Here is a 16,438-nt window from a genome sequence, read left to right on the forward strand (position 1 = left end):
TTGAGGGGCCCGTCCTGATGGGCTGGGACTGGGCATTCCTGCTTTCACACATTTGTGTACATTCGTAAAAACTGCTAAAACCGCAGAAAACCTGTCCTGAAAACACCCTGACAGACAGACAGACACTGAAAACACCCTGACAGACACTGGGAACACCCTGACAGACAGACACTGAGAACACCCTGACAGACACTGGGAACACCCTGACAGACGCTGGGAACACCCTGACAGACAGACAGACACTGAGAACACCCTGACAGAAACAAATCAAAACCACCCAAGGAAAAAAAAATAAAAACAAACAGCCCCCCCAAAAAAGGTTGTTTTTTTTTTTTTTTTTACTATCTTTATGCAACTGCAAACAGATGCTTCGATATCCAAATGAGTTTTATTACCCACCTGCATTTAATTTGCAAGTTAATTAGATGATTTACATGTCGTTAATATTCAAATGAGGTCGCCGAGCAAGTGAAAACACCGCAAGCTCGGCTGCGAGACAGAGGTTTGCGCTCTGCGGCACACGAACACGCTGCTTTCCGCGTAGAGCCGCGCAGGACTCTGCTGCCCGTGTCCCCGCCCCTGTCCCCGCCCCGTCCCCGTCCCCGCCCCTGTCCCCGCCCCGTCCCCGCCCCTGTCCCCGCCCCTGTCCCCGCCCCCTCGCCGCCGCAGTGTCTCCCCCGCGCCGCCAGGGGCCGCTGCTCCCCCCAGCCGGGGGCCGTTCCTCAAAAGCCCCGCCTCCTCGCTGCCTCTCTTCCGGCGCGGGGCGCTGACGTTTATTCCCGCGCGCCGGGGTGACGCGCAGCGCTGTCAGGCGGCGCGGCCGTTACGGAGCCGCCGTTACCGGAGCCGCCGATCGCCCGCCCGAGGGGCCGCGGGGACCCACGGCGAGCGGCGGGCTGTCCCGCATGGTGCGGCCCTGAGGGGCCATGACCGACCAGGAGAACAACAACAGCATCTCCGGCAACCCCTTCGCCGCGCTGTTCGGCTCCCTCGCCGACGCCAAGCACTTCGCCGCCGCGCAGCGGCACCGGCAGCGGGCGGGCGGGCCCGAGGAGCCCGCGGGCAGCCAGGATGACTCGGACAACAGCGTCTCCGAGAGCCTGGACGACGGCGACTGCTCGGTGGCCGAGATCAGCCGCTCGTTCCGCTCGCAGCGGGAGCTGTGCGAGCAGCTCAACACCAACCACATGATCCAGAGGATCTTCCTCATCACCCTGGACAACAGTGAGCGCGGGGCCGCGGGGCGGGGGCGCCGGGCGGGCCCCCGCGCTCCGTCGGGCTGGGCGAGCGGCCGCTCCGTGTTGTCCGCAGGCGATCCCAGCATGAAGAGCGGGAACGGGATCCCGGCGCGCTGCGTCTACCTGGAGGAGATGGCGGCGGACCTGGACGAGCAGGACTGGCTGGACATGAACAACGTGGAGCAGGTGGGTCGGGCAGCGGGGGCTCTGCTCTCCCCGCTGAAAGGAATAGACTTTATTTCCCTGAGCTGCGTCCTGACCGCAGCCGGTTTGCCAAAGCGTAGCGTGGAGCTGCCGTCCTGGCCTTGCTGGAAGCAGCCACGGGGCTTTTGGGGAGTGAGGCTGGGAAAGGCTGAGGTTTTGCTGCTTCTGCTCCCTCCTGCTGGAGACTGCAGCAGCTTGCTGGCGCTTGCAGAGGTGTTGATCTCTCCAGGAGGGTTTTTCAGTGAAAATCACATTTGTCAGGGCTGCTGCTGCTCTGAAAGCAAATTTGCTTGCCCTGAGGGCTCGCAGGGTCATGCTCTGTCACTTACCGAGAGACGGATGGAGAATGCTCTTCCAGGCAGAAATAGTTTAGCCTGTTAGTGACCCGGGGCTTCTTTTTCTGGAGGGAACATCTCCCGGCCGGGGTGTTTCACTGTCTGTCTGTCCGCACCGCTGCCCAGGCCCTGTTCACCCGCCTGCTGCTGCCGGAGCCGGGAAACCACCTGATCCACATGACGTCCGCCTGCACGCAGAACCTCTCGGCCGAGCGGGACGCGGGGGAGAGGCAGATCCTGCGCTACCTCTACGCCTGTTTCCAGAGGGCGCGAGAAGAGGTGGGCAGGGGCGGCGCTGTCACCCAGCTGCGCGGTCCCAGGTGGCCACGCTGAGGCTTTAGCGGCCAGAAGCAGATGCCCCAACGCCGTCCCTTTCTCCCATGCAGATAACCAAGGTCCCGGAGAACCTGCTGCCCTTCGCTGTGCGCTGCCGGAACCTGACGGTGTCCAACACCCGCACCGTCCTCCTCACACCGGAGATTTACGTCAACCAGAACGTGTACGAGCAGCTGCTGGACCTGACGCTGGAGGCGCTGAGAGGGGCGCGTAAGTCCCACTGGGGTGGTTAGAAAGGTCATGCGTACACCCGCCAAGGCTTGGCCTCTTGATGTATCGCAAGTAATGGGCTTTGCTCCCCTGCCAGACTTTGAAGATGTGACCGAGTTTCTTGAGGAGGTCATAGAAGCCTTGACGATGGATGAGGAGGTGCGGACGTTCGGAGAGGTGATGATCCCGGTGTTCGACATTGTCTCGGGCAGGATCAAGGACCTGGAGCTCTGCCAGATCCTTCTGTACACCTACCTCGATGTGCTCCTCTACTTCACGAGGCAGAAGGACATCGCAAAGGTGGGTGCTGTGCCCTCACAGCAAGCTCCTCGCGGGTTCTGCTGCAGGGGCATGTTTCTAGGACCTGATCTGTTGAGGTCACACCCACAGCACTGTGTAACAGCCCCCTCGTGTGTGTGCTCTTGCCCCTCTTCTCCTCTCTGAAAGCCTGTCCTGAACCCGACAGTTTGTGGGGTCTTTTACTGGGGTTTTACACACCTGTCTGTGTCTCCCTCTGTGTTCTGTAGGTTTTTGCAGGCTACATCCAGCCCAAGGACCCCAGCAACGGGCAGATGTACCAGAAGACTTTGCTTGGCGCTGTTTTAAACATCTCCTGCCTGCTGAAGACCCCCGGCGTGGTGGAGAACCATGGCTACTTCCTGAATCCCTCCCGCTCCAGCCCGCAGGAGATCAAGGTGCAGGAGTCCAACATCCATCAGGTGGGCTGAAGTGCAACTGTGCCGCTTCCCCGCGCGTTTCCACGGCGTCTCTGTGCCCGAGGGCTCCAGATGCCATGTCAGGGCTTGAGTCCCACCAGATTTAGGAATCTGGGCTGTGACAAAGTGAGTCTCAGAAGCACTGTGGGTTCTCCAGGTGTAACAGCCACATGCAGGATGTAAACACAGGAGTGAGCTGGGGCCCAGAAGTGCTCACAGGTTGGGCTCCCCCACTCACACGTTCCTTCAGGGTCGTGGTTGCTGCTAAAAACACATAGATAATGTTGGTTTTGGTCCCCGTGGAATCAGCTTACTCTCAACCTTGCTTTTGAGGCTGCCCCTCATTATTCTGTGGTGCCAGCCCCAGGATTTGAGCTGCTCATCTTAAGGGTGATTAATTAGAAGTGTCCTGGCTGTGATTGACTCGGAAAGCCCTCGAGGAGCGGGAGAGGCAAAGGGGTGAGAATGAGTCCCCCAACCGCGCTCTGTCCCTGTCGCAGTTCATGGCCCAGTTCCACGAGAAGATCTACCAGCTGCTGAAGAACTTGCTGCAGTTGTCTCCGGAGACGAAGCACCGGATTCTGTCCTGGCTGGGAAACTGCCTGTACGCCAACGCAGGCCGCACCAAGATCTGGGCCAACCAGATGCCAGAGATCTTCTTCCAGATGTACGCGTCCGACGCCTTCTTCCTCAACCTGGGCGCGGCGCTGCTGCGGCTGTGCCAGCCCTTCTGCAAACCCAAATCCCCGAAGCTGCTGAGCTTCAACCCCACCTACTGTGCCCTGAAGGAGCTGAATGAGGAGGAGAGGAGGAGCAAGAATGTTCACATGAGAGGTGCGCCCAGAGCTCGGGGAGCAGGACAGCGAGCGAGGGGCTTCCCGACCGCTCCTGCTGTGTGTGCAGTGAGGGAGAGTCATGGGAGGGGCCGGTGAGGGAAGAGCTGAACACAAATAAACTGAAACGAAATGCTGCCCAGCACCCCCAGCAGTGGCTTTGGGCCTTCTGCACCCCCTCCTCGCCAGCCTGACACAGAGTTCCTTCTCATTCCAGGTTTGGAAAAGGAAACGTGCCTGATACCCGCGCTGAGCGAGCAGGAGCCAGAGTTTGCCAATAGCTACAACCTGGTGACGGAGAACCTGGTGCTCACGCAGTACACCCTGCACCTGGGCTTCCACAGGTAACCGTGCTGCCGCTCTGCACGTTTCAGGGCTGCCAGAGCGCTAAGTCCTGTCTGATGTGTGTAAGTAATGTGTATGCTCAAGCTGTAGGTACCACATTGCCCCTGGGCTGGTTTCAACCTCTGCACGGCGACATGAATCTGTAGTAAATACAGAGCTGCACTGCCAAGTACCTTTCTGTGTGTGTTCCGACTGAGGTTTGAGCCTCAGGCTGAGTGATTCTGGAGACAAACTGTTCACTGGTGCTCACTGTCAATGTCAATGGTGTCAGGGGCTCCATGTGATTTATAGAATAAATACCAAGCGCTGGGTGTCCATGGGTCGCTCAGTGTCCCCTCTCCTTGGGGAAGGGGCTGCTGGGATCTCACTTATCTACTACAAAGCGTCTCCGTGGCAGAGCAGCTGCGAGCTCTCCGAACCACCCCAGAGAAGGGGTTTAATGTGGGCAGCAACGTGAGGCAGCCGCCTGTTCCCAGGAACAGCTTCCCTTTGCAGTCGTTGCCTGGATACTGCCAGGTCACTGCTGATCCAAGTGCTGTCCCCTTCTGCTTTATTCTCTAAATATAGAAATAGATGAAAAATGGATGCAAGTGCTTGTTGCTGGGGAGCTGAGAATGTCACCTCGCAGGCGTCTCTTGGGCTCACCAGGTCCACGACCTCACTAACCCGAGGGGGTTTGCGGCTGCGCCGGCTCCTTGTCCGCGCCTCTGCGGAGGGTTTCGCGGGTGCTGTCGGTTTCCCAGGCCGCTCTGGCATCTCCCAGCTTCTGCATCATTTACGCACTCTGCGCTGAACGTACGTAGCTCTCATCTCCTTGCCTTGTTCTGCGGGCAGGCTGCACGACCAGATGGTAAAGATCAACCAAAGCCTCCACCGCCTGCAAGTGGCGTGGCGAGAGGCGCAGCAGAGCTCCAGCCCCGCGGCCGACGGCCTCCGCGAGCAGTTCGAGCGCCTCATGACCATCTACCTCTCCACCAAGGCAGCAATGACAGAGCCGCAGCTGCTGCAGAACTGCCTGAACCTGCAGGTGTCCATGGCGGTGCTGCTGGTGCAGCTGGCACTGGGGAACCGTGGGACAGAGCTGCTGGAGCTCAGCTTCCCACTGCCGGCGGTGGAGAACAGCGCCTTGGCCTACGTGCCCGGTGAGCCGCGTGTGCTGCCGGCGCTCGGTCCCTGTCCCGTCCCGGTGTGGGGCTGCTCACATAGCGCTGCGTTTAGAGGCGTTACATGTACACAGCCTCGTTCCTTCAGGTGTTTGTGGCACCTGGGTTTCCTTGTCACTGAGGCCAGAAAAGGGCAGAATGAGCCGCCCCAGGGGGATCTCACATCCAGTCTCTGTTCACAGAATTCTTTGCTGATAACCTGGGCGACTTCTTCATTTTCCTGCGGCGTTTTGCTGATGACATCTTGGAGACTTGTGCCGATTCTCTGGAGCACGTCCTTCACTTTGTGACTGTCTTCATGGGTGACGTGGAGAGGTGTGTATAGCCCCGGGGGCGAGCCCTGTGTGCTGCCCTGCAGCGTCTGGGGTGCCTGAGGTTGGTACAGCCACAGGTTGATCTCGTGGGAAGAGCCGAGTTCTGCCCGCGGCGCCGCAGCACACGGGCCCTGCCTGGAGGACACGGGCTGCACGCAAGGCACAATTGGGATTTGGTGTCTCAGTACTTGCTCAGTCGCATGACGCTCATCAGCTCGAGCTGCTCCAGTGCTTGTTAAACGAGGCATCTGCAATTGATCTGTTTGGAGTAGCTCTATGAATTCTGCTCGGTAACCGAGCGCTGAACGAAATTGAGTAGCTTTATTGATCTTCCTGACAAGCCTTTGCCGCACACGCTGCATTTCTGCTGTTCGTTTGTTTGCACGTGTCAACGCCCGGGCGCTCCTGTATGGACGGGGCGCAGCACCTGGAGTCTCCCAAACAGCCTGGGCCCTGCTCCTGGCCCTTAACACCATCCTGGGTTTGCTTTTTGCTCTCGCAGGATGAAAAACCCTCACCTGCGAGCCAAGCTGGCTGAAGTGCTGGAAGCCGTGATGCCTCACTTAGATCAGGCCCAGAACCCGCTCGTGTCAAGCGTGTTCCACCGCAAGCGAGTGTTCTGCTCTTACCCGAACGCTGCCCACCTTGCCGAGGCGCTTATCAAAGTCTTTGTGGATATCGAGTTTACCGGTAGGTGCGGAAGGGAAGCAGTTGTTGTGTGTCTGTAACGTCTGCAGGGTTTGAAGCACACAGCTGAAAACAAGCCAGTCCTTCTGCGCTCTGCTAAGCTGCTCAGTGCTGTTAGGCAGGCAGCATTCCAGCAAAGCGTCTTCCCGAGCTTGTACCTTGTGCAGAGCTGCAGATCTAGAAAGGATTTCCAGAGCTGAAGCTTTGCAGCTCGGTCCCCACCCGTCCTCTCCGCTGCAGGAGCGGCTGTGCTGCTTTCAGATGGGTGACAAGGTTTCTGCACAGGAGCAGGGCTTTGTTCCCAAGAGACTGTGAGGAGGACTGGACAACCCCTGCGTGCTGCCCACTTGAAACACTCTCGCTTCTGTCTAGGTGACCCGCACCAGTTTGAGCAGAAGTTTAACTACCGCCGTCCCATGTACCCCATCCTGCGTTACATGTGGGGCACTGACTCGTACCGGCAGAGCATCAAGGTGAGCCCAGAAACGTGTATGTGTGTGTGCAGCTCCGTGTGTGCCGCGGGGACGGCGCTGGAGCTGCAGCCGTTCTCCCACTCCTCGCAGGCACTGGCTGATTACGCCTCAGAGAACCTGGAGGCGATGAACCCGCCTCTGTTCCTGCGCTTCCTGAACTTGCTGATGAACGATGCCATTTTCCTGCTGGATGAAGCCATACAGGTAGGGCTGAGCTGTCGGTGTCATGTCAGGAACCGTTCTGACTGCCTGAAGACACCTGCAGCATTGCTGAGAGGGACTCAGCCAGGCTCGAAACACCCTCTGCGGTTTGTGATTATCAAATCCCTTGGCCTTTCGGCAGGCGTTTTGTCCTCACAAAGGGTTTTGTCTCCAGGCAGTTCTCCCTGGGGTCCGCAAGGCCAGTGCCAGGGCAGCTCCTGTCCCTGGTGCATGACGACTGTCTCGCCACAACCTGTGGCTGATAGAAGGGGCTTTTATGGGGAGCTTTTACCTGCCGTGAAGGCGGGTGATGTGGGTATTGCCCATCCAGGTCTGAACGTTTATGAACTTTCTACAGTTTGTCTAAACAAAGATTCTGTGTTTTGTGAGCCTGTTGTGGTTGTGAGCGGCCTTTTCGGGCCCTCAGCCGGCAGTGCCCATGTCCCCGCGCTCCCACACGCGTCCCACCGTCTCTTTGCAGTACCTCAGCAAGATCAAGGTCCAGCAGATCGAGAAGGACCGCGGGGACTGGGACGGCCTGTCGCCGGAGGCTCGCCGCGAGAAGGAGGCCAGCCTGCAGATGTTTGGGCAGCTGGCGCGCTTCCACAACATCATGTCCAACGAGACCATTGGCACGCTGGCCTTCCTGACCTCAGGTGGGGACGGCGGCCGGGACCCCGAGGAGCGGGAGGGACCACGCGGAGCTCAGGGAGCTGTCGGTCTCTGTTCCAGAAATCAAGTCACTGTTCGTGCACCCTTTCCTGGCCGAGCGCATCATCTCCATGCTCAACTACTTCCTGCAGCACCTGGTCGGCCCCAAAATGGGAGCGTTGAAGGTCAAGGACTTCAGCGAGTTTGACTTCAAGCCGCAGCAGCTCGTGTCGGACATCTGCACCATCTACCTAAACCTGGGGTAGGTGACAAGGGTCAGCTGGTGCTGGGGTGGCAGGAGCCACCCTGGAGCCATTGCGGGGATGTCCTGGGCGGTGTCCCCTCTGGGCATGGTGCTGACAAAGCCGCTCTGCGGGCCAGGACGAGCCTTTCAGGAGTGTGCTGTGCTCTTTTGTCATGATTTTAATTTAAATTACCCAGGGAAGTCAGCAGCAACCCAGCTAGCAGGGTGGAAGTTACACACGGTGACAGTCACGTTCATACTGGAGAGGACCTGAGAGAAAAGCTTAATCACCATCCCACTTTTTCCCTCTCTCTGGGCTCTGCGCTGTGACAGTGCAGCTGCCGTGGGGACTGTTTCACAGTCGGATAAATGTGGATTTTTAAACCGTTGCTCTCTTTTAACTCATGGTCCAGGGATGAAGAAAACTTCTGCGCCACGGTGCCCAAGGACGGCCGCTCCTACTCGCCGACGCTCTTTGCCCAAACCGTTCGGGTTCTGAAGAAAATCAACAAGCCTGGCAACATGATCGTGTCGTTCAGTAACCTGGCTGAGAGGATCAAGGTGAGGACCAGAGCAAATTTAAGCTCACGAAAGAAGGGGGAACTGGTTCCTGGCGTCGTCTGCCACTCGCGTGTCGCCGCGTCTGTGCTGCGGAGCGGGATTTCGGGGAGCGGGGCTCCCTGTGGGGCTCTGGGGGAGCAGGGGGCAGGACTGTAAATGCCTTAGGTGTGATTTAGGAGCAAGTGTGGCTTTGGAAGAATGAGCCTGAGTCTAAACACCGTGTGTGCCCCCAGTCTCTTGCAGACCGGCAGCAGCAGGAGGAGGAGACGTACGCGGATGCCTGTGACGAGTTCCTGGATCCCATCATGAGCACGCTGATGTCGGACCCGGTGATCCTGCCCTCCTCCCGCGTCACCGTGGACCGCTCCACGATAGCCCGGCACCTCCTCAGGTACACAGCGCCAGCCTCACGCTTTACTGCTTTCTGGGGACCTGTCACGTATCCCGTGACACCCGCTCTCACTGTGACTGCACAGAGATCGAGCTACTTTTCCTGGCCTGTCCTCCTCCTTTTTTTTCTCTCATAGGGCTGGAATTGTCTGAATGATCTCAACACTTTGTCTTTCAGCGACCAGACGGATCCTTTCAACCGAAGCCCCCTCACCATGGATCAGATCAGACCAAACACGGAGCTCAAGGAGAAGATCCAGCGGTGGCTGGCGGAGAGGAAAAAGCAGAAGGAGGAGCTGGAGGAATCGCTGAACTGAGAAGCAGGATCTCGTCCCCAGACCTACAGCCACGGGCCAGATAAACTTTGCAGTGGTAGCGGCTGGAGCTCCGGAGGCTCTCCTGGGACCTTCCTCCCACCCCTCGTTCTGTCTTTTCCTTTCAAGACTTACTCTTTAATTGAGACTTTCTGCTGCACTACAGCTTTGAGCCTCTGCCTCAGGGGAAGACCACGGTCCCTTCTGTGGCCTGGCCCCCCCACCCTGTCACTTGTACTTTGTGTGGGCCATGTTCCTTCCCTCTGTTCTGTTCCGTTTAAACTCTGTAACAGTTCAATGTGAACACGATGCCTCCGTGGCCACAGCAGCTCTGAGGGCTGGATGCCAGTGCAGGCTGGAGGGGGACAGTTCTGCCAGCTTGTACTTGGCGCTGGGAACGGAGGGGCGTTGGAAATTAAATCTAGATCTGATCTTACCGCCGGTGGTGGGAGTCTGGCGGCTGTCGGGAGCTGGGACCGCGGGTGAGAACGGCACCGCCCGGGGCTCGAACCCGCGATCCGCCGGGGGCGCGGCCGGCACGCCCCGCGGGGTCCTCGCCACGGGCTGCCCGCGGCGGACGCCTGCCGGGCGAGCGGGCGGCAGGCGCTGCGCGGGCAGGCGCGGCGGCGGGGTCCTCGGCGGCGGGGTGACATTCAGGCCGGCATGGCGCAGGCGGCGCAGAAGCTGGTGCAGCGGATCGCGGTCCGCGGGCCGCAGCTCCTCAGCGGTGAGCGCCGGCGAGCCCCGGGGAGCCCCGGGGAGCGGGGCTGTGCCGGGCGGGAGCGGGGGGCGCGGGGCTGAGGGCCGGGCTCGGTGAGTCCCCGCCGCTGTTCACACGCCGTTGTCCCGTTGCCGCCCGCAGCCGCCGTCGCGTACTCCAAGCCGCGCCTGGCCACGTTCTGGTTCTACGCCAAGGTGGAGCTGGCCCCGCCGACCCCCGCAGAGATCCCGCGGGCCATCGACAGCATGAAGGGCCTGGTGCGCGCCTTCCAGAGCGGCCGCTTGCGGCAGCTCACGGTCAAGGTAACGGCGGGGGGGCAGCGCTGCCGGTGGCGGGAGAGCCACCCTGGGGATGGTTCACGTTGCCGCGGAAAACAACGGAGCGGCAGCGCTCAGGGACCTCGGGGGAACCCGGTGGCCAAGAGCTGAAGTGTTTTATTGCTCCTCCCTGCCCTGGCCGGGCTGTGTCCGCGTCCCAGGCAGGAGGGACCAGCGGTGGCAGATCCGGCCCCACCGCTGCCGCAGCCTCGCGATTCCAGTGCTCCCCACATCCGTGGGGAGAAACGACCTTCTGAAAGGGCTGTAAAAGAGCAGGAATGACGAGTGATGCTGTACTGAGCATTTCAGTGATGTGTTTGGCAGTGATGTGCTCTGCCAAACGCGGTAAACGCTCCCGGGCGCGTTGGCTGTTTTGCTGAAGCTGTTGCCGCGTGAGTGGGTTGAGCGCATGGCCGCTCACGCGTGGGGCTGGGCTGCGGGAAGCCGCTGCAGCGCCAGAGATCTCACGGGTGTCTTTCTCCCTTCCAGGAGGCGCTGCAGAACGGTCTGGTGGCCACAGAGGTGCTGATGTGGTTTTACATCGGGGAGATCATCGGCAAGCGCGGCCTGATCGGCTACAATGTCTGAAGACATGTCCTTGGTGGCAGCATCTGCGGTGCTGCAGTCCCACGTCTGTAGCAGGGTCTGTGACAATAAAGACGGGAACCCATGTCAACCTGTCGTGGTTGGTTGTCCCCGGCCGCGCGGCTGGTGGTGGCGATTGGCCTGTCCTCAGAGTGAGGACAGCTGCTGGAGGTCCCCTGGGCAGCCCCACAGCTCGGTGATGCCACAACTCATTACCACCACTGCTCGTTAGCGCACCTGCGCTCTGGGGCAGCTGTGGTGCCTCAGCCGCAGCGCTGGGGAAGGTGTGACAGCCCCAGCCCCAGTGTGCAAGTATTGCTTGTTTCTAAATGTATTTCACATCAGCTAGCGGGATCCAGGAGGAAATGGCAGTGCTTTATTTAAAGTATGCAGACACGTGCCGTGGTGTATATTGTGGGGTGTATATTGCACGTGTGCTGCTGGTTTGGGGTGCGACTCGGCTGTGAGGATGAGCAGAGCTTTGCTGTTCGTGTCGTCGCAGATCACCGCTGGCTGCGGGTGTCAGGGATCCCAAAATCCACAGGCTTGCTCATTATCGACCAGCTTTTGTGGAGACGTGTACAAAAACCTGGTGAGCTGCCTCCCCTCAGTGGGTTCTCAGGAAATAATCTGTAGTTCTCTGAAGCCAGCAGCTTTGTTGGGGTAGAACTTGACTCTTTTTATTGCCTTAGAGGATGGTTCCTGGTCAGTGTTCCCTCTTTTTGACCTCTGAGGAGGTGACGCTTCCTCACCAAGGGCACAGGTAAATCTATCCAGCACCAAAGCCTGATGCCCCAGCGAAGCAGCAGGAGTATGTGCTGGCAAGGGTGAGCAACAGCCCCAAAACCTGCCCCTCTCCGGGAGCTCTTTGCTCCTCTTCACCAACCCATCGCCCAGCAGATAAATACCTCTGAGGGGAACTGGCCGGGCCCCTGCGTGGGGGCGTGCAGCACATCTTCCTTAATAAGGGACAGATAGAGAGCTCACATGTGGGATTTAAAGTGTGGTTTTGATTTGCAGAAGGTTTGTGCGCCCCGGTGCCCCTGCCCCCCGTGCCCTGTTCCTACCTGCACCCCTGCTCCCTGGGGCGATGCTGCAGGCCCCGTGCTGTCAGACTCCCTGCAGCTGGAGGGTTAAACTGCACTAGCAAAGCTTGGAAATGCTCTTCCACGCTCCCTGGAGACAGAAACCGCCTCATTTTAATGTTTTCCCCTGCAAAGGCGGCTGGGCGCTGCTTCCAGAGCAGAACCTCTGCAGCGCATCGTGTGTAAACCAGCAGCTCTGTGAACCCAGCGGGTTTGTAACATCACAGATATGGTTTGGATGCTCCCGTAGGGTGCAAACAGGCTTTCCTCTTCGTTCTCCCCCTTCAGTTAGTGAGCTTTATAGGAAACGGGTATATTATGTCTCCCAGACAGGTTTTGTAACCAATGCCCGTGTGTTTGCAGTGCTGTTTTTCCTCAGGGACACACTCGTTGGCTGTTACCCCCTCCTTGCACTGCCGTACGGGATGGAGCTGAGTCTGTGCCGCCGGGGTGCAGCGGAGCCGCAGCCAGTGCCATTGCCCTGGAGATGGCCCCGGGCGGGACACGGACCGGGCAGCAGGCAAGCGGGGCGCGGGAGGGGACTGAACCCCGGGCAGCTGCCTCAGGCTCCTCAGCGCCGCTGCCCTTCGCGCCTACCTGGGTGGCATCACCTGCTCGAGAGCGGCTCCCCGGGCAGGCCCCGAGGGATCCCGGAGGGGCCTGTCAGGCGGCCCCGGGAGTCCCGGCCCGCGCTCCCGCCTCGCCGCGGCCCCGCACCCTGGAGACGGTTGGCGGGGCGGTCGCTGCCTTTATGCGCGGTCCCGGGCGCCGGCGGCTCCCGCTCCCACTCGGTATAGCCCTCACAGTTATGCAGGCTGCCAGCGGCCGGGTTATGCGTCAGCCAGGTTCTGGGGCTCGCTAGCGAGGTGCCCCGCGCCTGCATGGTGCTCCAAGAGATGAGCAGCGGCGACGGCGGGAGGCTGCGCCATGCAGGGCACGGGGCAGCCCTGGGACTCGGGCCCGGGAAGCTGCATATCACCCAGCGTTATGCCGGGCTACCACCCGTCGCGCATGGTTTACTCAGGTGCCTGGGCGGCGTGATGGCGGGGCCCCGCAATCTGTATTGCATCCCCTGTTATGCAGGATCTCTACGGGCCGGCGAGGAGATATCCAGGGCGCGGGGCGCGGCCCGGCCCCGCTCTCTGGCTCGTCGCCTCACAGTAAAGATGGCGCACAGCGGTCGGTGGCGCTTCCCTGCCCGGCCCGGCAGCGGCGGCTGGGGCCGCCGGGGGCCGGGGGGATCCCGGCTGCGGGTGCCGGCCGTGCGGAGCCTGCGGGCCGCAGAGGCGGCGGCGGCACCGGCGACGGCGGGCGAGGAGGAGCGCGGCGGCCCGTGCTCCGGCGGGGCGGCGGGAAGCGGGGGAGGCGGGGCAGCGCCGGGCTCCGGCGGCTCCGGGGGCCCCGCGGCCGGGGTGGGACCCGGCTTCGACGCGGCGCTCCAGGTCTCGGCCGCTATCGGCATCAACCTGCGGCGGTTCCGCGCGGCCTGCGGCGCCGAGGCGGGCAGCGGAGAGGTGAGGAGGGGCGGCGGGAGGGGGGAGCGGCGGCGGGGCGGGAGGGCGCGGCGCGGCCCGCGGGTCCCGGCCACAGCATCCCCGCTCCGCCCCGGCGGGCGGCACACCCCCTGCCCGCGCCTCCGGACACACCTACCGCGGGGCCCGCGCCGCCGCTCCCCGCACAAAGGGCGCGCCGGGGCCGCCGCCGTCTGCCCGCGGGGCGGGGGGGGGCGCGGCGGGCGGGGACCGGGTGGGCACCGGGCGGGCACCGGCCGCCCCGCTCCCCGCGCACGCCGCTGCCGCGCCGGCCCCGCCGCCTCCATTCTCCTCCCGCCGAGGGCGCGCTCCCGCCCGCCACCGGGAGGTAGGAGGCGGCCGGGGGGCGGCGGTTCCTCGGCCCACGGGGGGAGCGGGGCCGGGCCCGCGTTGCTCGGCGATGCGGAGGATGCTCGGCGGGGTCACGCGTCCTCCGGGGGCGGGGACCGGGGACCGGGGCGGAGGCCCCTCCTGCCGCGGTCCCCGCCCGGGGCAGCGGGCCGGGGCGAGCGCTGCGTGTCTCCTTTGCTCTTTTTGGGCTTTTTTGGGTTTTTTTTTTTTGAGTTGCTCATCTTCCTGCCTTCATTTTTTTTTTTTTTTTTTTGAGCCTTTCTAAGGCAGCCAGAGCAAGAGTCTGACAACAACCCACCTATTGACAGAGCAGGGAAGACATGATGGGGGTGTGTTACTACAGCCTGCAGCCTTCCTTTCCCCCATCCTTGTTTTGCTGCACTTGTTAGCTGCGTCCTTGCGCCAGCAGGACAATTTCCCGGGATCTTTGTAGCCGGAGTGCTTGATTTTTTTTGTGAAAGGCCAGTTCTGTCTCTTCTGTGGGCACATTGTCAGCTGTGGAGTGGGTGAGCACATCCTTGTCTATATTTTGGCCTTTGAAACAGCGCTTCCTTTGCTTCTTCATCACTGGTGATATCAAAGTTTGTTAAAACACACACAGAAGTACAGTTTTCTTGCATCTTTCCAGCTTGGTTTTGGTGTTTTCTGGTGGGTGCCGTGAAGTGGAGCTGCTCAGTCGTGGCTGAGCCGGAGCAGTTTTGGGGCTGCGGAGTTCCAGCCCCAGCAGGCTGGGTGCGGGGAGCAAAGGGGCTGTGTTTGCAGGCACAGAGCTGGTCCTGGGAGCACTTTTAACCTTGCCAGTGCAGCACTCGGGGTTTTTGCTCAGCCTGCCCGCCAGTGTCCCATTTATTTTAATACCCCTGCCCCAAGGCACCGGTTTGGGTTACTTGTCCATTTTTCTGTTTGCAATAGACTGGGCTCTGTGGAATTTACCAGGTGGATTTGGAAGCAGTGAGGATCTCTGGAGCGCTGCTTCGGTGGCAGAAATGACTGAAATCTGGCTAACCAGCCTGACCACAGAGTTCACAGCTTGGCAGGTTTTTATGGGGGTAGAGGCGACTTGCTTTGTTTCTTTTCATTTTTTCTGCAATCTTGGTGCTGGCAGCTGGTGAAGACAGGCTCTTGTGGATCTTAAGAATTTTATTTCTTGCATCGCTTCTCTATTCAGCTACTAAAACCTTCTGTCTAATAACATTACACACAGTAGAAAGTCATGATGAAAGTTCTTTGTGGCTCGGTGTCTGTAAGCTGGGATTCACCCAGCCACTCGCGAGCAGGCAGGGATAGAACCAGGGTGCTTTTCCTCGCTCTCAGTTTCCAACCGGTGCTGGAACGGTGAAGCTCTGGTGCTTGTGTGCTACCCGGCTTTGGGTGGCGATGTTCTTCAAGGCGGCTGCTCTAGGGCTCAGCACGCCCGTTGGAGAACGCCTGATGCCTCTTCCCTTCAGCAAGGCCAAGGGTGCGAGCCTGCCCCAAGCTGGCGTTCTGCATCAGGAATACACTTTGGGTTGTTGCTTTGAGTTTGGGAGCCTATGGCGCTCAGGGGAAGAAGCTCTCTTATCCTTTTCTGTACAAATCCTGCTTTGCTTGCTTATTTTTTTGACCTCTTGGTGGCATGCTGCATTCCAATGTTCACTTGTGCAAGTACCTGTTGAAAGTGCTCATTGCCATCAAAATTTGATGTAACAACAAAGTCCAGAGCAAGTGTTAGGCTCGATCTTGCCCATTTTGTGTTTTCTTGTCTAAAAGGTACTGAATTCTGGGATGTCCCTGTGTACTCTTCAGGTTTCTGGTGACTCTACAAATCCTTGACTTGTGCTGCTGCTCGGTGTTTCACTGAGTTATCCTGAAACTGGCTCGCTTTAAGGGAGTGAAAATACGATACTTGATTTTGGCACCACAAGAGCTGGGGGGGGACTTTTTGTACAGTAATGCTATAACTGGTTGAAAACGGTGGCATTTGTACTGTGTGTTATCCTTTCTGCATCATGTGAGTGGCACTTCAGCAGTAAGGGAAATTGGTTGTGTTGTCTGGATTTGTTACACCAACATTTAGTATAAAAGAAGTTTGCGCGTAGTTGTTAAATATCTGCTGCGCCTGTGGGTTCGGAGCTCCCTCCCCACCCCTGAAGTTTAACTGCAGCTTTGGGCCATGAGAGCGCGTTGGATGCGCGTTGACAGTTTACTCTGTAAATCTGCATCAGCTTGAAAGTTGCAGAGAGTTGAGGTTTGAAATGGAACGTAGCGGTGACGATGGTGTCTCTAGTAACGCCACGGTAATTATACACGGATCATGATTTTTTATGAGGTGAACGTTAGAGTCTCAGATATTCATTCGCGGTTTGTTTTGAGATGGTACGCGATCCACGTGCTGCGAGGAAGGAGCAGCTTCCCTGCTGCTGCCGCCGTCACGCCTGAGCTGGAAGTGCAGATCGTTTCTCTGTTCTACGGGCATTACAGTTCTGTCTGTCTGAGAAGTTCCTCTCCTGGCATTAGGTGGAGCGGTTGCTGTAGGACTGCCCGGGTGGTTACTGGGGGAAGCAGAGGTGGAGAGCCCGTCCTGTGACTGGTAACGGGATCACTGCCTGTGCGCGGGGAGGTTCTGCTCGAGGTATTGGTATAAAACAGGAGT

General features: G+C 59.6%; 3 protein-coding genes and 1 long non-coding RNA gene across 6 annotated transcripts in view; 3 read left to right on the plus strand and 1 right to left on the minus strand.

Moving 5' to 3' along the window:
• Positions 1–771: 771 nt before the first annotated feature.
• On the plus strand, positions 772–9,651 carry UBE4A (ubiquitination factor E4A). The gene is made up of 18 exons (XM_065855746.2): positions 772–1,224; positions 1,312–1,424; positions 1,904–2,056; positions 2,164–2,323; positions 2,421–2,623; positions 2,851–3,042; positions 3,540–3,873; positions 4,090–4,216; positions 5,052–5,359; positions 5,563–5,695; positions 6,197–6,384; positions 6,754–6,854; positions 6,945–7,058; positions 7,537–7,711; positions 7,788–7,968; positions 8,364–8,511; positions 8,745–8,902; positions 9,080–9,651. Exons 1-18 carry the CDS (start codon positions 927–929, stop codon positions 9,216–9,218), a joined length of 3,225 nt encoding a protein of 1,074 aa, XP_065711818.1. The 5' UTR covers positions 772–926; the 3' UTR covers positions 9,219–9,651.
• A 137-nt stretch (positions 9,652–9,788) lies between these two features.
• ATP5MG (ATP synthase membrane subunit g) lies at positions 9,789–10,929 on the plus strand. The gene is made up of 3 exons (XM_065855719.2): positions 9,789–9,942; positions 10,078–10,238; positions 10,743–10,929. The coding sequence occupies exons 1-3, from the start codon at positions 9,879–9,881 to the stop codon at positions 10,839–10,841; spliced, it is 324 nt and encodes a 107-aa protein (XP_065711791.1). The 5' UTR covers positions 9,789–9,878; the 3' UTR covers positions 10,842–10,929.
• On the minus strand, positions 10,844–12,659 carry LOC139825543 (uncharacterized). The gene is made up of 2 exons (XR_011735634.1): positions 12,521–12,659; positions 10,844–12,014 (listed from the first exon to the last, which is right to left on the minus strand). It is a non-coding gene; the product is annotated as an uncharacterized lncRNA (long non-coding RNA).
• Positions 12,660–13,076: 417 nt separating this feature from the next.
• The window catches only part of KMT2A (lysine methyltransferase 2A), a 37,524-nt gene continuing 34,162 nt past the window's right edge, over positions 13,077–16,438 (plus strand). For all 3 annotated transcript variants that reach the window (XM_065855832.2, XM_065855833.2, XM_071798836.1), the window contains exon 1: positions 13,077–13,437. In XM_065855832.2, coding sequence (XP_065711904.1) covers positions 13,090–13,437 — 348 coding nt within the window. In that variant the 5' untranslated portion in view covers positions 13,077–13,089. The remainder of the gene's footprint in view (positions 13,438–16,438) is intronic.

This window comes from Patagioenas fasciata, chromosome 24, assembly GCF_037038585.1.
Source record: "Patagioenas fasciata isolate bPatFas1 chromosome 24, bPatFas1.hap1, whole genome shotgun sequence".
Classification (NCBI taxonomy): Eukaryota; Metazoa; Chordata; class Aves; order Columbiformes; family Columbidae; genus Patagioenas; species Patagioenas fasciata.

What these genes read in the sequence shown, in the direction of transcription:
- UBE4A (XM_065855746.2), top strand. Translation starts at nt 927, where the DNA reads ATGACCGACCAGGAGAACAACAACAGCATCTCCGGCAACCCCTTCGCC. An exon ending in CCTCATCACCCTGGACAACA is followed by an intron (nt 1,225 to 1,311) that starts GTGAGCGCGGGG and finishes TGTTGTCCGCAG; the next exon opens with GCGATCCCAGCATGAAGAGC. An exon ending in GGCAGAAGGACATCGCAAAG is followed by an intron (nt 2,624 to 2,850) that starts GTGGGTGCTGTG and finishes TGTGTTCTGTAG; the next exon opens with GTTTTTGCAGGCTACATCCA.
- ATP5MG (XM_065855719.2), top strand. Translation starts at nt 9,879, where the DNA reads ATGGCGCAGGCGGCGCAGAAGCTGGTGCAGCGGATCGCGGTCCGCGGG. An exon ending in CGGGCCGCAGCTCCTCAGCG is followed by an intron (nt 9,943 to 10,077) that starts GTGAGCGCCGGC and finishes TGCCGCCCGCAG; the next exon opens with CCGCCGTCGCGTACTCCAAG. An exon ending in TGCGGCAGCTCACGGTCAAG is followed by an intron (nt 10,239 to 10,742) that starts GTAACGGCGGGG and finishes TCTCCCTTCCAG; the next exon opens with GAGGCGCTGCAGAACGGTCT.